This window comes from Epinephelus fuscoguttatus, linkage group LG14 (assembly GCF_011397635.1).
Source record: "Epinephelus fuscoguttatus linkage group LG14, E.fuscoguttatus.final_Chr_v1".
NCBI lineage: Eukaryota > Metazoa > Chordata > Actinopteri > Perciformes > Serranidae > Epinephelus > Epinephelus fuscoguttatus.
This window is the reverse complement of record NC_064765.1, coordinates 16133784-16158071: the sequence shown is the minus strand read 5'-3', so window position 1 is coordinate 16158071 and position 24288 is coordinate 16133784. Positions and strand designations below refer to the sequence as shown.

Sequence of the window (24288 nt, the reverse complement as noted above, 5' to 3'; positions counted from 1 at the left end):
GAGAATATGCTTTTTTCATCTGAAAACTTTGCTGTTTGGTCCAAGAATTAACTTCAAAAAGTGAGCACAAAGAAGGTTTTTCCATATTCCGCTTGTTATTTTATGCTTTGTGCTTTGGGGTTAAAGGAATACATCACCCCCTTATTGATCATAAGTATATCTCTTACTCACCCTGTGTTACTTTGACTTCCTGAAGAAAAATTTGTTTTTCACGCATGCCTCTGCCTCTTTTTGGAATGAAGAATCCAAAAACTGAGAAAATTCTTGATGAATTGAAGCCATAGGGATCCACGTTTAACAAAAGCAAAACTGTATCAAAACATCCATTTAGAAACTCTTACACAGCTTGTGAAGTATAATCCAAGGCTCAATTATCCAGTGGTATGCTCAGTACTTCCCAAACAGGCAGCCCTTTTTTTATCACTTTCCCCGCCATTACGAGATATTCCTGCAATCTGTGTTTTCACTGTTATAAGCTAGGGGGCGCTCTTACACATCTTGTGAAATAGAACAGCACTGCCATGTCCAAAAACCAATGAAGAAGAAGATCCTCTGAAAACCGGAAGAAGATGTTTACAGAAATGTAGCAGCTTGTGAACAGCACGAAAATGCTGGCGCCAACGGAAAAGTTCACGGTTGCGCAAGCCCTGGAGGTGTTGTTGGACTCAGACTCTGATAATTACCGTTTTGATCAACATTCTGAATCTGATTTGGACGAAGAAGAAAACAAGTTTGGTGGGACGAAACAGGATCTCCATGAGTCACACAGACAAGACGACCACAGAACACTGAACACAGAAAGACAACAGAACACTGAATTATCACTCAACCTGAGAACATGTTCTGTTTTGCCTCAAAGAAAATATTATTATTATTATTATTATTATTATTATTATTTATACAATTCAAACTGACGTAAGTAAATGAGAAAAAACAAATATATAAATGTGAAATTAATTTTGGACTTGAAAATGACATTCTTTGACAAAAATGCAGTTTTCTCAGTTTTTTGTCTAAAATGTCTTTTTCAATGAAAATGCACAAATTAAAGTGTTGATAAAAAAGGAATGGATTGAGACAGAATCAAATGTTTTTTTTTAATTTAAAAACAGAAGGTCTCGTCTTTAGTTTCATGCATACACTGTTTACATATTCATAGAGCAAATTATTCTGTGGGTCTTGAAAGATTAGTGAATATGATCAAAAATTCTGGCAGTGGCTGGCAACCTAAAAATAATACTCTGGTGGGGAAAGTTTTAAAGGGATAGTGCACCCAAAAATGAAATTTCACCCATTATCTACTCACCCATATGCCGAGGGAGGCTCAGGTGAAGTTTTAAAGTCCTCACATCCCTTATGGAGATCCAAGGGGAGAGGAGGTAGCAACACAACTCCACCTAATGGAGGCTTACGGCGCCCCAGATTCAGACATCCAAAAACACACAATTGAAACCACAAAATATCTCCATACTGCTTGTCTGTAGTGATCCAAGTGTCCTGAAGACCCGACATAAAAAGTTGTATGGAAAAAGGTCATTTGAACTCTGTTTTTAGCAATATGGAGATATTTTGTGGATGAGTAGATAATGGGTGAATTTTCATTTTTGGGTGCACTATCCCTTTAACGGGGCACTAAGTGAAACCTAATCTATGCTCTCATCAAAGCCAGACTCCATTTACAAAAACAATAATTTTTCCTTGCTGAACACTTGAACCGCTGGTAAATTTTGTGATTCGAACTAACCCTGTAATACACCAAAGTCACACAGTAACACAAACTAACTAACTGATCAAGGCAGCGGTAGACCAACAGCTCCTGTGTTCAATGAGGTAAAATTACTGTTTTTTCAATGGAGTCTGGTGTTGAAGAGAGTATAGGTAAGTTTGACTTTCCGTTCAGTTCCTTGGGAAGTACTGAGCATACAACTGGATAAATGAAACTTAGATGATACTGCACAAGTTTTGGTAGAGTTTGTAAACAGATGGATATAGTTTGCTGTTTTTGGATTCTTCGTTCACTGGAGGCATGTAAGAAAAACAACTTTCTTTACAAATTCAATGTAACACAGGCTGAGCACGTAATCTTCAGTCATTAGGGGGTTGAAATAGTCCTTTAACTTGCACTGTGTCATTTAATGTTCTGCATGAAGTTTTTAACATCAGTTTTTTTTTTACAGTTTTTTCATATCTGTAATATAAAAACAAACTTTACGGCCTAAATGGCTCTTAGTTTACTGGTAAACTTTTTATTCTTGGCTAATTTCAAGGCCTTAAATGTCAACAAGGTTTTTGAAAAATGCTCTCCCTCATTACTGAGCTCCCCGGTTTTAAAGTTCACTGAATTTAATTGGAGTTTTATAGGATAATATGAGGCAAAAAGCCCTTTTAAAGGAGAGCCATTCCTCTCAGTCTCTCTTAGGGAAGCTCCTCTCTCTCCAAAGTGCGGTCTTACTGTCTCTGGCGGCAGACTAATGGCAGCTTCTAGTGGGCTTATTTGGGTTTAATGTGGCATAATGAGGTTAGGTAATTGGGTTTAGGTCAAGTTGTAAAACAGGTTCAGAGGAGACAGAGATGTGAAGATCATGTAAATGAGTGGTGTTAGATCGCTGAAGGCTCACACCAGCGGCTACTCATAAGACTTCTCAAAGCAGGTATAGTACAAGTGCAAGCTCATCCCACCTATCCTCATTTCCAAACGGTTTCAGTAACCTTAAGTCAGTCAGGAACATCAATTAAGAAAACACTCCTACAAGTGCTAAGTGGTCTTGGGAGAAATGCCTCCACGTTAATGCCATCTTTGTATCATTTTATCACTCACTCCTGTCTTGCTAGATTTCCATCGTCCTCTTCCCTCCTTGTAAATATCAAATCATGTATCATATATTATTTAAGAGCAGGGAAGTTAATGAACATATTAAAAAACGTGGCATCCCCTCAGCAATTTGGAGCCAATTATTAAAATTTGTTAAAAGGCATGACTAATTAAAGAGGATATTTAAATGGGATTGAATTTTAATGCTTTTTTTTCTTCTCCTGCCTTATTACCTTTGTGGCAGGGTTAAGATGAGAGGATGTTGAGATTAGATATTCTCACACTAATTAAGACCACAGATCCCCTGGGAAGAGAATAGGGGCCTACTCATTCTCTCCCTCCACACTCTCTCTACCCTCCCTCCCTCCGCTCCCTCCGTCTCTCCCCCGTAGTGCTGGACCACCGGGGCCCGAAGGAGAGGCACAGCTGGGATTAAGATGAACCCAGGATGGGATGCGACGTCCTTCCTTCATGTTTCCCTCTCGTCTCCCATCCATTGCGCCCCATGGGGCCCCACGGATGACACGTTAACCTTTGAGGTTGTCAGGCCATGAGAGAGGAGAGATTCTCACATTGCGATTAACTTTGCTCCTTTAATTAAACACATGAACGTGCCGATGAGCGTGATCACATGACGCTTCGGAGTAGAGGAGCTATATTGGATTTTCCAAGAAATTATTAGGGACAATTCAACACAATTTTTTTTTATTGCAATGGCATTACTGTCACAACTGCACGTCACTCTGCATAGGTCATCAGCAACTTGTTAATAATTATGTCAATCAATTAAGAGGCAGCCACAGAAAAAGGACATGGAAAATTGTTGGAGAGTTAGGGAAGCCATTGCCAGTGACCGTTCGGTTCTAGTAACTTTACCCTCGTATTTTTAGATAGCAGTCAGGTTTTCCGCTAAACATAGTGGCAGGAATATATAACTACACAGTTTGGAATTTCCTAAAACTTAGCATTTTACACTCACGTCCTGTTTTGTTTTTACTGTTCTATTCTTTGTAGTAAGCACCTGGTACTCTTGGCAGAACTCAGAACAGTAAAGAATGTACAGTAGCCTGCACTTCCTTTGTGAAAAGAAGTTGTTTACAGGGTGAGATGGAGTTCAGCATGGTGCCATCAGCGACAGGCGTCTGAAAGACAAAATCGGGATTTAGTGTCACGAAAGAGTAAAACCTTTTAACGTTCAACAAGCCGAAGACAACTTTCTGTTCCTGTTAATGTGTGCATAATCCCTAAATTAGACTGATCAAAGTGCTAGTCTTTGGGTGAAGCTATCGTCTAGATTTGGATATTTTATTAGAAGGGCAGGAGGTTATGGCAATGGGCTGTTTTCTTTTTGTCTTGAAGTGTACTTGTTGGTTGGTTGGTTGGTTTTACTTGTGTTTTTTTAGGTCGGGGGAGTGAGCTTTTATTTTAGGAGTGTGGCACCACTGGGTCTTCACACAAAGCTCTCCTCCAACCTTCTTTCTCCTCCTTCTTTTCTCTCCCATGCCTCTGAGTCACTTCCATGCACCATTTCAGGGGAAGGGGAGGGAAAAAGGCAAATAAACAAGATCTCTTTCCAGAGTTTATATTCTCAAAGGGAACTAGATGATGGGGGCGGCGGGCAAGGGGGGCGTGGGGGGTCTGCGGCCAGCAATTGAAAACTGTTGCCCTTACCCGGAGAGATCTGTGTACACTACTTGCAAAGTCAAACAAATAGACCCAGGGTGCAGGTTTACGTGTGTGTTTGTGCGACTGCCCGTAAACCTCCCTGCCTGTCATCTTCAATCACTGTTCTCTGTTCCTGATCAGACCTCTCTCTCTTTCTCTCTTTTTCTTTCTCTCCAAATGTGTGTCTGTGTCAAATTGTGTATTTCTGTCTTTGTGTATGGCTCTGTGTGTGTTCGTATTACTCCTGTGTGCGTTTCTCACGTGGATGCCAGGCCTGGATCCAGAGAAGCACTTAGGAAAACCTCTGGCTGACATGGAGCCCCATCTGAAACAGGTCATAAGCTGATAGATATTCTGCCACCCACTTTACACTCTTGACTGCAGTATTGTATCTGTTTCATGTAGGGATGTTTATAATTACCAATTTAACTGTTATACGACAATAAGAAGTTTGACCTACTGATACTATCAAATAAACAGTTAAAAAAAATATATGAGATATAATACACTGGAGCTACGGGCGGAGTCTGCTGCCTAGACTGGAGTCATATGATGCCACCAGGGCAATACCATGATGTTGCTCCTGGGAGGTGACTGAAGTTACAGCACCAGGGATTGTCACCTATTACCTCTTTCCACTGTCCTCCCCTCATTGGATACTACCGTTAATCCCCTTCAATGGTGGCAAGGATCAGCAAACTTTCTGTTGCTGCCCTGACATAAAACAGTCAGTGTCTGCCCAGTTAGCACAAACTAACACAGCAATAGCAACTAACATCCAACACTGAGCCATTAAACAGTCCCAATAAACCCACACTGCCCCCCCCCCCCCCATTAAATACTAATGTTAATCCTCTTTAGTGGTAGCATGGATAAGCAAACTTTCTGTTGCTGCCCTAACACAAAACTGTCAGCCCAGTAAGCATGAGCTAACACAGCAGTAGTAACTATCATCCAACACCAAGCCATTAAACGTGCCAATAAATGCACACTGTCCTCCCCTCATTGTATACCAATGTTAATCCTCTTCAGTGGTGGCAAGAATAAGCAAACTTTCTGTTGCTGCCCTTACTTTAAACTCTCAGCCCAGTTTGTATGAGCTGACACAGCAGTAGCAGCTAACATCCAACACTGAGCCGTTGGACGGGCCCAACAAACTGACACCAAATCGGCTCAACTTAGATTAGAAAACATTAACCATGTGATGCTAACAGTTAGCCCTGTCATTGTGGGTGTGCAGGGCAGGCAGACTCTCAGTGTCCCCAGTGCAGAGCCCACACTCCTGCATCAGTAGTGTCATTAACAGAGAAAAAGAAAGGAGGTGCTGAGCAAAGCAAAGCAATATGCTATATGCAGCTCTGCACTGAGATAGGATCTTACCCATTCTAAATAGTAAACCTTGAATTTGGTTAATAACAAAACAAATGAAATAATCCCTAATTTCATGTGTTTTTATTTGTACATCATTTGCTCACAGCCAGGTGGCCTGTAGAAGTGCTTGGACGTGTGTTATCATGAGAAAATATCTCACACTTACCATATTCTGGTACAACTGCTGGTTTTTGTCACTGTTTTTTGGGGGTATTTTTTTAAGATAGTGTAATCCTCTTCACTGGTGACAAGGATAAGCAGACTTTCTGTTGCTGCCCTGACACAAAACTGACAGCCTGTAGATCCAGTAGTGTCATGATAAACAGAAAGATTCCGAGTGAGAGAAAAGAGGTGCTGAGCAAAGCACTATGCTACATGCAGCTCTACAGTGAGATAAGATCTTACCCATTTTAAATAGTAAACTTTAAATTCGGTAAAAAAAAATCCCAGCATCCCTAATATCATTTATTTTCACATGTATGAGGGGTATTTTTATTTTTAACTAGTGTACAAAATAATACACTTCTAAACTGATTATGGAGACACTTTCGTAATCCAAGACTTGTATTATTTTTAATTACTTGTAATGTGCTTAATATGTTGCACATTTTAGTTTTAACTATGGAAATTAAGTGGAACAGTAAATAGTGTGTTCAAATAATTTAATTTTTGAAGTATTTTAATGAGGTATTTTGCTTTCACTGATTAGCTCTCCCAGAAGTATGGAGTTCATATTTGTGGAGAAGGAGGTGAATATGAAACCTTCACCCTTGATTGCCCCCTCTTCAGAAAGAAGATTGTTATGTGAGTAAAGAAATATAAATGTACAATAATTTGTCTGTATCAGAACTCACTTACACCTTTTTCGGCATGAGGCTTCTGTAGGTTTGAAAAGTTTTCTGTCTGCCAGCACTACTGTATATGAAAGTTTTTTTGGGGGGGGGGTGGGGGGGGGGCTTGTTTATGTGCAGTGATGCAGCGGAGACGGTGATCCACTCGGCAGATGCCTTTGCTCCAGTTGGCTACCTGCGCTTCACCGAGATGCACACTGAGAACAAAGACGCTGTGAGTCAAACTTCTGAAGGAACCCGAGAGTGTAACTTGTTTTACAATTAGGATCAATGTCCTCCGATAGCCGGATCAATCATTCCACAACAAAAAGTTTGAGTAACTTTGGGGTTGATTCCTTCAAAACCAGTCTGAGGGCAAAACAAATACGAGAACAGAACCTTTTGGTGTCTGATAACTTTGTCGAGCAGAAGAGAAACATAGCACTGCAGGGCAGGGTTCACATCAACCTCCAGAGGGCCTCTCTTTCTCTCTCTCATTTTCGCACACTCTTGCTCTCGGTGTCTCCCTTCATCCCTCGCTCTCTCTCTCTCTCCTCTAGCCCCACATGGCCTACTTTGACGTCTGCAATATTCACTGCAGCCTGAAACTAGGCCCAGCTTAATAAACATGTCCGCTCACATTAAGGCGCTTTGCATTCAGGTAGCTGGCTAAGCGGACACAGACGGGGGTTGCGGGGAGGCAGTAAGAATTGGCTTTTGGTATATTACAAAGAGCTGAACGGGGGGTTCGCAGACAAGAAGGGTGACACTTTGAAACATTTTTACTTTCCCTGCAACAACAGACAACTTTAGAATCCTTAAATTATTGTCGAGGATTCTGCGATGGAGACATTGACCTCATTTACGTGTAGTTTTAATTACTGTGGTTGAAATTGTCTGGTTTAATAAGACACCTACTAGTTGATGAGTGTTCCTGGCGACAGGAAGTGCTGCTTGCACGCTGCTGTATTCTTTGCAGCGGGGTAAGACTATTAGGGTTACACTGTGGGATGCTACTCGCCTGTAGCTTCACGTCTCCAGGGTAAAGCGTGTGATTTGCACGTGTGTTTCTCTGTACATCGCACGATAATGTGTGGATATGATTTTGTGTGCAGGAGAGTGAATGTGTAGCCTTGTGTGTGTGTATGTGTGTGAGTGTGTGTATGTGTATCTGCTTGTTGGGTGGGGGCTGGGACTGTTATGGACAGAAAACATACCCCCATCCCACAACCTCCGTGACCCTGCAGCCTCACTCCCTACAGCTATATATTTTTTCACTCCCCATGCCGCCGCTCCCACCCCCATCACACAAACACACACACACTCACACAGCCCCTGTAGCCCCCCCTAGGTTGCTGGGAGAAGAGCAGGGAGATCCAGGGCCTGCAAGGGGAGGCGAAGAGTCGGGGGGGGGGAGCAACCAGGGGAGAACCTGCCCTGGTTCAGCCTTCTGAAGCTCTTCTCGTCAGGGTGACAGATCTGCGGTGACACCAGCACTAGAGGAAACTGCACCGGGCTCAGGGGGTGGGGATGGACCACCATCATTTGCCCTCCGTTAATGCTAGTCAAGCTATTTTTCATGCTGGCCAGGAGAGAGGGGCTGAAGTATAATTAATTTGATTATCATATGGCCTAATGCAGTTGACAGCAGATGAGGGGGGTGAATGAGTGTTGGGGAGGGTGGGGGGGGGGGCATTGAGGAAAATATGAAATATGTATTCAAATGCGTGATGCCCCAGCAGGATTTGGCAGGTAATATGTATGCCTTAGAGAATGGTAATGATTTGTTATTTAAAGAAGTAGCAGGCAAAGTGTAAGTAAACAGAAGGAAGAAGCTGGTGAAATCCAAAACATGTCTCACCCATCCAGTCACGAGTTTTGACTGACAGCCAGCATGATTGAATCTACAGTATCAGAAAACACCGCTCCCTATTCGCCTGAGCCGCGAATATGTTAGCATGTTGTTTCATATTCATTCACCTTGAAGTTATGTGTCTGGGCCCTTGTCATGAAAGACTGACACACACAGCCTGCTTGGTGGGGTATTTGAAAAGGTTGGCTAATTATACGGCGTTTTGTCTGTCTTTGCAAAATGCTCAGCGCTCTTTGGTGGGCGTTTGGCCTGATGTATTCCCTGTGGTGCTTTATTGCAGGATGTGGTGGCGGGAGCTTTGCCCCATGGTAGTTGTCCTTGCCAGAGCGCCATTGACAAGATGACTGAGGAGGTGGAATATGCTGATCAAGCTCAAGACAACCAGCAAGAATTTACATCAAATTGTGACCTTAGTTGTCAGCGGGGCCACGGTGAGATTCATTTATGGTGAGACACGCACGTGCTGACATGAATGCTTGAGTGTGTATTTATGTGTGTGTGTGTTTGTCAGATGGCATTTGTGTGTGGTTTGTGCTCCCTGAATCTGTGTCATGCGGCCAGCATCATGATGCTAGTATTTTTGAGTGATTGTTTGACAAGAGCTGTCATTTCAGCAGTGTATCGGTGACAGTCTCTGAATTCATTTCTCCTTTGACATAAACCAACCTATGCATGAATTACCTCTCACACAGCATTATGCACTATTTGTAAATGAAGAAATAAGATACTTACATACTTAACTGTGTGTTCTTAAAGTCTTGAACAAGCTGTATAAGCCTTGGACCAACCATTTGTTGTACAGTCCAAACCAGCTACTCATCTTCATGTCCCTCTTTCTGCAGATCTCCCTCCACCCTGCTCATCAAGAAGCTCAAGAGGCTATCAGTGGATCTCTGGCATCAATGGCCTTCAGAGCAACGATCCTGGGATCCAAGGCCAGACATCGGCAGCTTTCACACAGCTGCAAAGTAAGGGAAAGTGTTAGGGAGTGAGAGTATTTGGGAAGAGAGTGAACACTTTTGAAGAACATGGTGTGCTGAAGCTGTTTACATGCTTTTAAGTATCTTTACACTCAAGAAAAACACAAAGGTCTGCTAGAGAATTCTTCTTGAAGGAGAAGCGTGTGGGATTTAGTGACATCTAGTGGTGAGAATAGCAGATTGCAACCAGCTGAAACTTCTCCCATGTGCCAAGCATACTCTCCTGGTTAGAATTCCTTCAGTGTTCAGTGTTCAAGAGGTTTTTACTAGGAGCTGGATTATCCGCAACAGTCTCTTCCTCTCTAAAACAAACAGACCAGGTGATTAAAACCAGTAAAAACACTATATAAAGCAGTGTTACGTTACAAATCAGTGTTCCTCTGATGCTGTTTTGCATGTCAGAGACGAGCTGCTAGCCTAGCACCAGCTAATGTGTGCTTACCAATTTTTTCTGATAACGAAAGATCCAGAAGTTCAGGAGGTTTTTATTAGGAGCTGAATTATCCGCAGTGGCCTCTACTCTCCAAAACAAATGGGCCTGGTGATTTAAACTGGTAAAAACACTGAATAAAAGTTTCACTTGGTTTCAGTTGGTGTTTTTGAAACACTTTTGTTGTAAAAGGGCTGCTAATGACAGTGGCTGACCCATATGGCCCTATCTAGAGCCAGTGTTTGGTTGTCTGTTCTGGGCTGCTGTAGAAACATGGTGGTGCAACATGGTTGACTCTGTAGACGGGACCTGCTCCCTATGTATCTTTCGTAGATCAAGGGGGGATGATACAGAATTTCTTTGTCCAGAGTTGATTCTACAGGGCTGACTGTACTACACTCCCTACCTTAGCCCCCAAAATCCGATAGAGAGAATACATATGGAAAACTTCTTTGTCCCTCGGGTGTCTTTCTTTCTCCTTGCTGCATTTGCCAAAGACACATGAGGAGGTGTGGCGGAGCTTGAGAAGTTGCTCTTTATTCAAAAGTGCTTGTCAACCCAGCAGGCAAATCCCTGTGTGTCAGAGACTCCGTCCATCACAACATTGGGATCGCGAGTTGGCTACCAAACAAGGACGTGCACTTCAAAATTAACCCAAACCAAGGCTCTTTTAAAACACACACACACCCCCACATTGTGCAGTCATGTTGGGTGGGTTATCATTTTTGCCCTGCAGAAGTTTAAAAGTGTGTGCTCTTACAGTGTATCTGGGCCTCTTTTTTTCCCTTTCTCTTTTTTGATGGAGAAAGAGGAGCGAAAGATGAAAGGCATATTTAATGTTTATCGTGGTGCTCGGCTGAACAGCCTTCACAGTGCAGAGACAATATTAAACAAGTTAATATTTAATGAACAACCTCTTTGTATGAGGGCGAAGTAGTCTGAGACGCTAGTGTTGGCAAAGGAAAAACAAACTTGAAGCTCTTTCAAATGATTGTAGGGAGAAAGACTTTGCTTTGAGCCCTTGTGCCTGTGTTTGCATCCAAAGCCTACAATGTGCTCACATGCTGTGATAGACTGCTCTGTATAGAAGGGGACAAATACCATTACCACTTTAATGCAGTTTCAATGGATTTCAGTGTCAGGGAAAAAAAACTTTAAAACTATCCACCTCTTCACTACAGTGGTGATAGCCTTCAAATGTCTGAGCAGACTGACTTATTTGGTAGGTATAGCACAGCTAAAATCCTGACATTTTGACACAAGCAAATGCCTGTGAACTGACTTGGACTCCATGAGTATTTGTTCACTGGCAAGCTTGCCTGTTGCGGTGGGAGTAGATACAACTCTTAACTTCATCGAAACAAGATGTCAAAAGAAATACTGGAACTACAATAAGTTTATAGAGGTAAACCAAAAACATGACTCTCAAAGAACCAATTGCTTGAAATTGGTGACCAGTCACAAACAAGCAAGGAGATACTGGGGCCAAATGCAGCACTTCTTTTTGGTCATAAACCTGCCATTTTGCCTGTGTAAACACAGTACATTTGAGTTTATTAGAAGCATATTGCTTTTTTATTTTGGAGTATACTGCCTCTCTGCCAGTTTAGCTTAGGCCAGAGATGTACTTGCTTTTAACTGCATGTTCACGTGCAAATGATGGCTGCCTCGTGTATCCTTTGTCCGTTTGGAGTGTTGGTCATGCACCTCCTCTGAAATGAATGCTATTGCCCTGAAGTTGTGACACACACATTTACAGTAGGGGCGGTTAAGAGACACACTTGCCATTGTCACGATGAAATGGTAACTTGACTTCACTCCTGTCGCGCCTTTCTAGTCTTCCGACCACTCAAAGCGCTTTACACTACGTCACATTCACCCATTCACACACTAGTGGCCGAGGCTACCATACATTTTGCCACCTGTTACACAGTAAGCATTCACACGCACTCACATACCGATGGAATAGCCATCAGGAGCAATTTGGGGATCAGTATGTTGCCCAAGGATACTCCAACATATGGACTGGAGGAGCCGGAGATTGAACTGCCGGTTTTCCAATTAGTGGATGAACCACTCTACCTCTGAGCCACGATGCCCCAAACTGGTGTGACAATAGGAATGTGAGCTGCTGTCCCTTTCCTGCTCGCCCTGCGCCAAAGGGGGAATAAACCCCCTGGAACTCTTGCTGTTGCAGAGCAGAGTCGCTGCACATGTTCGGGGGAGCAACCATGCGGCTATCTTAAGATCAGGATATGTATAAAAAAAAAAAATAAAAAAAAAAACACGATGCATGCCTCCAATGATGTGAGAGATGGAGCAAATCAGAGTCTAGAGCAAGATCGAGGACACCACTGTAAACTCGATGTCACCAATGACAATTCAGCTCACAAGCCAGCCAGTTGTGTACGTGAATTTGTGGTTAAAAAGCAAGAATATCTCCAGCCTTAGTCAAGTTGGAATAAGGTTGTAGTAGTTTAGGTTGTCTTACTGTAGTTAACAATATGCCACACTACAGTGATTTACAGTATAATGTGTTGTGTCCAGGTGAGTTGGACAGCAGAGGGTGGAAGATGAAGGACATCATCCTGGTCCATCTTTACGTGAGGTCCATGGAAGACTTTGCTCCACTCAATGCAGTCTATAAGAAACACTTTGGCATAAACCCTCCAGCCAGGTAAAGGTGCAAACACACACATGCAGACCTTTCCCACAAACCCCAAAGCATTTGCTTCTCTGTAGGAGTTACATTCTCAATCCAGGTTGTTGCTGTAACATTCATATTATGTTCCCCCTCTTTTTCTTTCAGGGTGTGTGTTCAGGCTCCTCTACCTGCCGGTCAGCTGCTACAGATGGACTGCCTGCTCCATGACTGGACCGAGCCTCTGGAGGAAGGCTGCTTCCACCAGAGGGAAGCCCTGCATGTCCAGAGCCTGTCCCACTGGGCCCCAGCCAACATCGGACCCTACAGTCAGGCCCTCAGGGTAAGTCTCCATGGCAGGGGTGGTGTTCCTGGTAGTGGGTAAGAGTGCTGACAGTTTATTAGACTAGTCATAAACTAAACTCATCCGGTCATTTCAGCAAAGGTATATGCTTTGCGGCCAGCCAGTTATTTATATTTTCCTTAGTTTATTTCTGATTTTCTATTTATAATTTTCTGTTAATTTCATCTCGGTTCTTCACACATCTTATGTGGCTACTTACTGCAAATAATCCACTGAATCCCTTGATCCTTGTCGAAGGGGCTGAGCCAGCAACAAGGAACATTCTTTTCTTTTGCGTCATTGTTAGCAAAGCATTTCAAAGTATCACTTTATAGAGGTAAGCAACAGATCAGTGGAGGAATACCAAGGATTACTTGGATGAATGATGAATCTCAGTGATGACTCTTGTGATGCTTTGTTATGCTCGACTCTTACACAGCAATTGAAGTGTCTCAGATTACATGCAGTACTTTGTGTTTGTCTCTGTCTCTGTCTCACGCGTGCAGATGCATTTGATTGTTGTTACGTGTGATAGTTTGTTCTCATTACTACTTTTATGTATACATGTAAATATGTATTCGTATTATAGTGGGCAGTGTGTACCCATTTTTGCACTTGTTTGTAAAGCAACGAATAGAACTTCTTTCATATTGTTTCAAACCCAGAAAGAATGTGCAATTCAAAGGCAGAGCAGAGGAAGTGTGGGCCGTGGTTGCACGGTTGGCTTGGTGTTTTGTTTACCCAGTGTGTATTATATGGGATTACACTTGTCAAGGTACTGTCAACAAGGATAGTGTCCATCTCCTCCACACTGTCCTTGATCCTGCAGCCAAATCCATCTATGAGTGAGAACATGTGTGGATTAGCCATTCATTTAGAGCTTGACGGCATATCTCACCAGTGTGTCACCAAAGCTCAGAGGATCCTGTGCAGTTTGGATTCCTGGGATGTAACCTACAGAGTCAGGTTTGCTTTTAACGTGCCAGCAGTGTTTGATTTCCTCAATGGAGTCTCATTGAGACATGAAATTGAAGTCAGCTGTAGGCATGTGCTGTTGCCTCTGGAAAACAGTCTAATCTCTCATTCCTCTAATGATCATTCATATCCAGAGCAATTTGAGAAAACAATGAGAGGAGTTTGCTTGCTCAGAGCTGTGCGCGACGCTTCACACGACCCCTGCGTCGCCTCACAGTGTGTCTGCTCCTCTTCCACGCTACGATGGCTTAATTTGATCAAAAATGTATTAACAACTCTTCAGTGCAGCTCGAGATTTTTACATATTGATACAATTACCCCCTTGCTGTGAGCAAGCATGCAGTGCCACCCCTCCTCTCACCAGTTCGTTGACTCCATCTTAATGACAATGTTCCGTGGTGACTGTTGCCGTGTGACACCATGGCGACAGGGCAATGGCAACAACAGAGACAGAAAAGCTGCTATGTGAGGCCAAATAACCTGAAGCCCTCCACATACACAAGAATTAGTAATTAAAAGAAGGTTCCAGCTATATAAGGAGAGGAGGGGGGTTGAACTTGAAATGATTTAAGGATGAATTGGTGATCCTAATTATGTCCAGAGAATGTAATCAGTTTTGTGCAGCAGAGGTGTTTTTTGTAATGAGCACTTTGAGGGGGCAGTGACTTAATGGAGGAAAAATATAAATTGAGGATCGCCTTCGATAAATAATTATGGTCAACTGTTTACCTTCGTATTTGTTAATCTAACAAAGCATAGTAATGCTAACCATTTGAATCTGCTCTATTCAAATAAAGCAATAAAATGTGAAAGGCTGAGAAGCTGCTCTGCATTGTGCCTAACAACACCCCCTAGCTGTCCTAAAATCACTGTAAACCAATTAGGGTTACCCCTTGAAGGTTGGAGTTTTGAATCATCAGTCGGAGACCCCTTAGTTGACTATGATTGCTTCAAGTCAAGCTTTAACTCCCCAGATTTCACTGCAGAGCGGGCGTTCTTGACTTTCACGCTTCTCTTTGGTATGGACAGCTGCGGACGTGGTGCAGCGCCATGGAGGAGGAGAGGTTTCGAGATAACATTATCTTCTCTCTTCTGCTTAGAAGTATTGAATTTACAGCTCACAGATACTTAGTATGATACAATCTCTGGCTTTTGTTTGATGACTACTATTAGCAAAAAATGTCATTGCACATTTACGATCGCGCAGTTATCTTGTTTACTATATTACAAATGCTGCTGTCACACTGAATGCCTTCTGAGGCCCGTTCAAACTTTAAAACTTAACAAGGGGGGAAAAAAAATCATCAAATATTCATATTAAATGGTGGAATCTGGTTTGACCCAGGTAGTTTTGAGTCGGGTACAGCCATAAAACCATGGCCTTAAGTGGCTTATTGCTTTTATAAAACAGTTACTACCAATCAGCTGAAAAATTAAACCAAAAGCTGCACTTCCTCCAGTGGTCATGTCCATACAAAAAATGGTTTTGGTCTTTGTAGCTAATTTTCCTATTCGCGACAACTGTTCTGGAGGCTGAATTTTCATATAACTCACCCCTTTAAATTGCATAATTAAAAGCAGGCTGCTGTCAGTGAAAGGCTGTCTGTGCGTAGTGTCTATGGGCTCTCAGTCTCATCCAAATATCGTCACTTTTGGCTTCAAAAAAAAAACAAGATGGCAAAAAACAAAATGCCAAACTTGAGGCTTCAAAACGGGAGTCCATAAACCAGTTGGTGATGTCGCTATGGCTAGTTTCATTTTTTTAAACACTCTATGGTTGCTACATATACCTAGCAGTTTTTCATGAAATAAGATATTGATAACAAATTCTTCCACTGATTACTGTAGTTCTTCAACAGCATTTAGCAGAATGGTTGCCAAGCAGCAGGCAGATGCGGTTGAAAGTACTGGCTGCCTTACCAATTAGCAGCAAAATGGAGCCAAAGAAGTTCACCCGAATGGGCTCGAGTAAACTTAAGGTTAGGAGAAAGACCAAAAAAGTTCTCATCATGTTGTAGTTACATTATAACCACATATGTATCTACTATTGGCAGCTATTTTGCTCACTTGGCAGCAGTATCATTTTATTACACTGCGACAAAAATTATATCCCTAGTAATGGACGACATAGCGAGAGAAAACTGAGCATAGTAGGTTAAGTTAAATTGGTAAATTATCATAGATTGTTGGTGTAGTTTATTGGCTTTGGATGGAAATTAAAGGCTGGTAGATTGAGCAGCAGCACCAACAGGTATATCTCCAACGAAGTCAGGACATAGTAGGTTCCTTGGCTACTTAAACATAAATCCCTGTAGTCTCTCGTTGTTCCATTGGCGGCATCTTTGTGTTTTTTTTGTGCATTCCTTAAATGACAGCCATGTGTATTTCTGACTGTTTTCATCAGTTGGCGGTTGCCTTCTTCAGCCCTGTGTCTCACATGACAAAAGGTCATGAATTGGTGCAGTAATACTGAAATTGTAATGCGGTCATAGCTGTGTGTTTATAGAGTATTTTACAACAGCTTTAAACGCAGCTCAGCCAATCATAATCAAGCAATGGAACTGTATGTTTTGTAACAGAGCTATAAACTGATCAATTTCCAGCTTTACTGGGACCAGTTTATTCTTTTGACAAGTGTCCAGTGGTTTTGAGAGACAGCACATGGCTACTGACAGAACATGGTACTCTGGGCCCTGCAGGATTTGACTACAGTAGGTCCTCCCATTGAAAGGATGCTGCTGGTGGAGGCAGAGAGGAACGGCATTAGGGATTAGCATGTGATGGATGCTGGACCTTCAAACTCCATCCATCTATTCATCTATCTGCCCGGCTTGTCATGTCTCTCAGCTTCAGCTCTCGGGAATGGCAAGCTGACTGACTGTCGACTTGGCCTGGCGAGCTGACAGATTCAGATCTGACTTGATTTAAAGAATTAGTTAACCTTTATGATGTCAAAGCTGCGGGCCTCTCTGTGTATTGTATGTTAATGTAAGATATGCTGGTAGTTTAGGTAAAAGCCGCAAGCCATAAAGACAAAAACAGCGAATTAATGCATGCTTTCATACATCTCATATGTTCTGTACCTGACTGACACATGTTTAGAGGTTGCTATAATTTGTATTACTTGTAGTATGATGTATAATTTACGAGTGGAGCAGGATCAGAGTTCCTGCCACTAATTTTATATTGTTTGTTTTGCTGTCTTATTTATCTAAGATCTAATGCAAATCTGCTGTCATTTGTTTAAACACAATTTGCATAATCTAATTAAGATATAAGAAATTTCACTGTTTTATTACATCAATCACTTCATTCAAAACAAAAAATGCTCTCAGACATCCAGTATCTTTGTTGCAAAACTATCAAAACAAATTCGCTCATTACAACAAAAGCAACACAAGTAATGGCATGCTTTTAAAAGAAATAAAAGTTATTACTGCATTTTCTGTCAGATGTTTCTTAAAAGGAGCTTTTAAACAATTCTATTGCATTAAGATAATAGCTAGATTTCTGTGGCCAGCATTGCTCCACATTTTTACACAGAAATCCATTTGTCCTCATAACAGACGATTACACATATGAGTTGCCAGATGGAAAAAATTGACCTATCATTTACTAAAGTCAGAGTTAACAACAGGAGTCTCAGACTGCAGGACCTTTTCCACATCTATGTAGATTAATGCTGCCTGTTCAATCACATTCCCTTTGGAGCCACAGTTACAGAAGCAAACACAATAGCCAAGGCAGCTCTGAATAGGACGACTATCAGTTGAATGGCTGTTAAACATCTCCTCTTTCCTGTTAAGGTAAGTGGCTCACCCCTGGGATATTTGCTAGGAAATTATACTCACTGATCAGATTCTGCGGGGTGTGTTTTGGGAGCTGACTGCGCTAGCCTCAGGTTGCTGGTGAACACTAACCCCTTGCCTCATTCCCCTAATTGTGAGTGACAGTCAATATTGTGGGAAGAGTGTCTTGCACAAGCCCGCGATAGGATTTGCATTGGATTTTGAAAATTGTCAAAGTGGACTGTGAGGCATCAGGAGGAAAGTGGATCTGACGCTGCCAATTAGCGTCAAAGGGAGGGGTGCACTGTGGCGGGAGGGAGAATTTGAATAATCTCCTCATAGGAGTCTTAATGTCTCAAAACATCAAGCTGAAATTTGTCTGACCCTCTTGATGAAAAGTTCAAAGGTCAGGCTGAGTCACAGTGAGGCTGGGCCACCCATGTAGGACCAGAAAGAGGCTGCAAGAATGACTCAAAGAAGAGCATGTGTAGACGTTTCCTCCGCTTGTTGGAGGCCTCATTTTGATTTTGTTTATTTAAGCCAACAAAGCAGTATATAGATTACATTTTCAAAGATTACTTTAAGGACTTTAGAAGATAATTACACATAGAGAGCAGTGTTGTCACGACACTGGAATTTCTAACCTTGATACAGTACCTTAAGCAAATTTCGATATCCAAATCAAAAGCTGACATTAAGAGCATACAAGTTAAAATTGTTATTAAAAGATTAATATAATAAGGCTATAGCAAAACATCATTAATGACTTTTTTCTTGGTTAGAAGCAGAGAACAGCGGAAGTACAGTACTAACATTAATAAGAGAAAGTAAGAAAGAGCAGCTGGTACGGGTGTACCGATACTGCGAAAAATAAGCCTTAAAACTGTCTCAAATATTCAAAACTGATATGTACCGATAAATCGACGTTTTTGTCAACGCTAGTAGACAGTGACAGGAAACATGAGATGATAGAGATGGAAAACAAATGCAATACAGATCATAGACTTGTGGTTACGTTACGTGGTATGTTTCCAAAGTGCCTCAATAAATATACACGTTTAAAGGGGCACTTCACCCCAAGATCTACTGTTAGCTTACCTAGCATCACTGAGCTAGCTAATGTAACAGCTCAGCCAAGGAGGACAGCACTAATGTTTATATCTTGCCCTGTCACAAGCATGAGCCTTTCGTCCATGAGTAGATGCACTCTTCCTTCTGTGCAGTGATACAGTTGGAGGGTGTAGTTTGGTAAAAAAAAAAAAAACTAGTTCCTACATGAAACCATTCACAACAAGATCTGTGGCTTATTGTGAGTGACCAGATTTTAATTTCTGGAAAGAAATTGTTTGGTGCTTTGAAGCACCACAAGCTAGTGCCATCTAGTGCCATCTATTGCCACTATATTGGAGAGAATGCAGACATGTCTTTATTTTTATTTAACTCTGTTTAACCAATTAGTCCCATTGAGGTTGAAAAACTGTTTTAAAAGACAGACCTGGCCAAGGTAGCAGCCAATCAGAACACATTTAAAATGCAATAAATATAACATATAATACACAAATCCACAATAACACAACAACTAGTCAAACATAGTGGCCTCTCAGGAAAAACAAGCACATGCCTCTGTCACTACATTCTTTATGATGCCGTGAAATTCATCAATGGATATAAGTGTTTCTAGTTTTAGATCTTTTTGAGGATTGTTCCATGTCCAAGGTGCAGATCTGTTAAAACCTGGGGTAACATTAAAAAGCAGCCACCTGGAGGAGTGTAGCTGGTAACTAACAGAGGTAGGCCAGACGTTTGCCCAGTATTGCTTTATAGATAAAAATATACCAGTGCTGTTGTCTGTCGTCCAGCCTACCAAATCATAATGAATGCTGTGCTGAGTAAGTGGCTTTGCATTTGTAATAAAATGTAGAGATACATGGTATACTGAGTCGAGGCTACATGAACTGAAGGAGGTTGCATGCATGTACAGTATATCATTGTAATCAATCACAGACAGAAAAGTAGCTTCCTCAAGTTTTTTCTTAGCACTGAAAGTAAAACAAGACTTATTTCTAAAGTAAAACAAGTAAATCTCTACGGCTGATATCTTCAATACTTGGCAACTCACACCAAAAAAAAAATCTAGATTTACAAATAGCGCAACAGGTAAGAGGAGAAATATGTATATTTGATTTTGGGCTGAACCATCCCTTTAACATATCATTTTCCATCTATGTTTAATAAGAAACGTACAGATATGTTACAGTGATTTCCATTACAAATGTACAAGGAGAACAAGTAGTGCATGATGAGTTTGTTAAGATAGCAGCCCTGCTTTATGGCAAACAATCAAAGCGCTGACAGCTAAATATGAGCCAGTGTGGCGAGTGAGAAAGCACAAATTTTAGTGATGAATAGCAGAAATTAAGCTAAGTGCTTTAGTTTTATGGTTTGTTGTTCTCACCCAGAATGTTTCACTACTGTAAAAGAGCCAACATGTGCAATTCAGCAGCCCCCCCACCACCTCGCCCCGCCTTCATCACATCAAATATCCCCCCACCTCCCCAAACTTCCTCAGTCTACATCTAGAGACTACATCTACCTCAATTACCACAGAAGAGTAATTAGCCAAAAAACAGTGCGTGCATCTGCGTTCGGGGAGGTATTCATGCAGCACGAACAGATTAATTAGGACATTTAACTTCATTTCTAATACAACAAAATTAATCCCATAAAATATGAGGGATCTCGGAGGAGGTGCCTGTCAGCATCTGACGCCTCTCCCCTGTTTGCCATAATCTATTAAAACCTTGCTTTTATCTCACCTCTCCCCTGTCATACTTTATGGATTTTTTCATAAACACGGCCCATACTTCATAAATGTCTCAATTTTCTAGTCTATTAACATTACTTCAAAAGCGCTTGATAAAAGACGAGGGCATGCGTGAAATAATGCACCAATAATACGAAGCGCTGGAGGCTAGAACAGTAGGGGCGGCTCTCCAGCGTGCACGCTCAGACAATGCAAGGGATGTTATCAAGTTTAATAAAGAACAAATGATCACTTCCAAGCAAGGAGGAGGGGAGATGAGGCAGGGAGGAAGGGGTGGGACCAGGAGGGGAACAGTTGTCGAGTAATTGAGTCGATGAAAAATGAGGTCTTTGAAGGCTCAGCGGTTTGAGCAGTCATGAGAGTGAAGGCTCCTCAAAACTACGGCGCTCTTCAGCACTTGTAGGTACTTGCTCCTGGTTGCATTGGAGGATGTTAACACAGATTTGTTTTTTTCTTTTCATTTCACTGAAGGCACAAGTAGAACAGGCTGGTTGTTTCCTTTCCTGAATGCCTGAATTGTGTGCAGTGAGTTGAACCTTTTGTCTGGGGAGAGTCAGAAAGGCTTTTTGACTGACAGTCGGGCTTCACCTCACAGCCTTTCCCCAGCGAGCATCGATTCACTTCCTGTCTCTGTACATCACCTGAGCCTGTCTCTGTAGGCTTTACTCATCCTACCCCAAACACTGGGGTCAACTGTCTTCGCTTGAGCCGGACACACACGAAACACACTGATCAAACCCAGTAAGACCTTGCCGCAATGGCATGTCGGCTGTATGCCCTGAGGCCAGGTCTTACGCACACACACAGAGACACACACATACACCTGTGTGCTCTTTGTGAAAGGCCCTGGCTGTATGACAAGGTAAACCGGTTTGGTCATTAAAATGAGTCACAGGTGACTCACTGTAGCACACTTATGACTGACAAGACAGGTTTACAGCATTCAGACCTCTTTGATTCACATGCAAATAGATAAAGATGTATGCAAAGGCAAACAACATGGGCAATTGAGCATGCACACATTATCTCAGACCATCGGCACCTAACATTTGATGGCAAATGTTTGCTCGTGTGCAAGTCTGTTTACCCACGTGTGCATACTCTTCAACACTGTCTTGTATGCAAAAAAAGGGACCTCCACATTCTAAGATGTATATCTGCGTTGACATGGACATAGCTCCGTCCTGGGACATAGCTGCAGCTATAGGACGGGGGTTGGGCACTTGTGCCTGTAAATGTGTACACATATATGTGAGAGGTCATACCAGACTACGTTTTTAATCTGATGAGGGGGGCAGTTTTATGGGAAGTGGTAGACGGCAGAGGAGGTAATTACGTTCCTCCCAACCCCATCCATGCGCCCCACATCCCCCCCTCCACTTTCTCTCCTGCTGTGACCGCGCAGAAGCTGACCTGCCATGGCGGTGGTCATTTTCAGGAGTCAGTGTGTATTTTAATACATTATCCTGCACCGCCGCCACTGCTGCTGCTACTGCTGCCGCTGCTGCAGCATCACGTGGGGACAGACTGGTATCAGCTTGTACCAGGCGAGGACAGGGGAAGGACTGGATCTGTCAGAGTGCATCGACTCTCACGCGGCCGCGTACGCCGGCGCTGTGCCTCTGCCCCGGCCCCTGCCACACTCCCACTCATTAATGGGCCCGGTCCTGACAACTGATCCTAATTGCCTTTGAACAGCTCTTCATGTATTATTGGTGCCTGACTGCCTTGGTTCATGTCAACAAGCCATGGGAGGCAGGGACAGGATAGCCACAGCCATCGTCCCCCTCTTTCTCTTTTACATACTGAATGATGCGGAGATACATGTATACTAGATATGCATGTAAATAGAAACATGTCACCTGGGAAGCCGCAAGACACAACAAAATCTTTTGTGAATGGTCGGCACCCCATCCAAGTACAAATTACTTGACTACTGCCTGTGATATTTTAGTGGCTACAGTACAAGAATAAAATGTACTAGAACATTTAATTGAATGCAGATAAATGCAATCAGTTATGATGCATGAATCTGATTTCATTTGATAAATTGTAGACTCCTGCTTTTTAATTTAACACCACATGCGACACGAGTGTGTATGCGTGCGCACGCTTGTTTTCTCCTCACTTTGTCACTGCTGATGACATCAAGAAGGCATCAGAGAAGCGTCATGTAAAGATCCCACCACGGCGCATATCTGCCACGACACACGCCCTATTACAATCGCAATCACAAACACTCCAAAACACATCATTATTTGTAGTCCCGTGTGTGAATTATTACCCCCACGTCCAACTATTTACTTCCCATTTTACCCCCTCTATTTGAATAAGAGCAAGGAGAGGTGCGGTGGCTCTGGCTTTTTTATTTGCGGAATGAAATAACTGAATACCAAATGCATAGATAAAAAGCATAGCGGCGTGTCCTGTCCACTCCCATCACTGTCTGGGAGAGGAGAGACGTATGACCATCCCATTACTATGGTAACTAGCCACTATATTCAGAGCTGCCCGGGTGTGTTTCTTCCCCCTGCAGTGACGAGAGGGCATAGCTGACAGGGCCAACACACACACACACATACGCACACACGTACACAGACACAGACAAAAACACACAGATAGGGAGGGTCTGGAAGATGCTCCTTCTGAAATATACACGTGTGGCAAATAGAGACAGAACAATACAGGAGCCAGACATACAAGTGAGGTGACATACAGAGACTAATAGGGAACAGCATTAGGGTGAAATATAGCCCCCTAACTTTACAGTGTTTGACCCACAGCCAAAATCTTTTCTCCAAAACAAGAAATGTGGAAACATTAGAGGAATCTAGGAAGAAAATTTAAATTTAAATAGGCACAAAAAACTGCATTATTTCTTCATATTTTTAATTTATAGCTATCTGTCTAGCATTTTATTAGTAGAGTGTTTTGTTTGCATAGAAAACATGTAAGAAACCATGATAGATATGTCACCAATAAACAGTTTATAACACTAATTGTCACCAACCCAGACTGTTAAAGCAGCTTGTTACAGCTGCAGATTCACCTACAGACTGCTCCACAGCCCTGCGCTGTAGTTTGTGTATTTTAGGAAACCTCTACAATTATTATGCTCTCCTGTGCTTCTGCAGTTCCATAAGTTGCACACATTAAAAGTGGCAGTCAGCGCCTCTGGTTAGAAATGATTATTACATCCACATGCAACAGTGTGCTCGCTTTGCCATTTTGTCTTCATTTATTAGCTGATTTTTTTTTTTTTTTTTTTTTTTTAGCAGCAGAAGCAGCAGCACAGACGAGTCAGACAAGAGTTAGCGTTTACATTCCATTTACTTTTGGCCACTCGCTTCATCATAAATTTCCCATGGAGCAATTCTTCTGAGTAGTAACTTTTAACCCGGGTCATTCATTTTTCAAATGCCATTGTCATCAAAGCACGTTTTACCGAGGTAAAAACCCCTGCAGATGAATAATATACAGCCTCCTGTTTTTTTTTTCTTTCCGCGGACATATCAGCATGTTCACTTTTAATATATATTTATTATTGATATTATGGATTTATTATGTAAGGGGATGTCAGGCCCCGTAAGTCTGAGTAATGTAATGTAGTTGGGATGCTCAGGGTAAGAGTTCACTCAATATAATATAGAGTACACACAATATTTTCCACATGTCGAAATTTATCGAGTTGAATCGGATGCTCCGACAGCAGTGGTAATATTTGCTTTATTTTTCAGCGGGGATTCAGTTCATTTT

General features: G+C 42.1%; 1 protein-coding gene across 2 annotated transcripts in view; it reads left to right on the top strand.

Moving 5' to 3' along the window:
• The window catches only part of dph6 (diphthamine biosynthesis 6), a 76383-nt gene that overhangs the window by 24115 nt on the left and 27980 nt on the right, over positions 1 to 24288 (top strand). Inside the window, exons 6-12 of one of the 2 annotated variants that reach the window (XM_049596981.1) lie at positions 4750 to 4811; positions 6558 to 6652; positions 6820 to 6913; positions 8832 to 8982; positions 9394 to 9519; positions 12509 to 12638; positions 12771 to 12945. In XM_049596981.1, the coding sequence (XP_049452938.1) occupies positions 4750 to 4811; positions 6558 to 6652; positions 6820 to 6913; positions 8832 to 8982; positions 9394 to 9519; positions 12509 to 12638; positions 12771 to 12945 (833 nt within the window). Of the gene's footprint in view, positions 1 to 4749; positions 4812 to 6557; positions 6653 to 6819; positions 6914 to 8831; positions 8999 to 9393; positions 9520 to 12508; positions 12639 to 12770; positions 12946 to 24288 lie in introns of those variants that run through there. The other variant, XM_049596983.1, reaches the window with a different exon arrangement.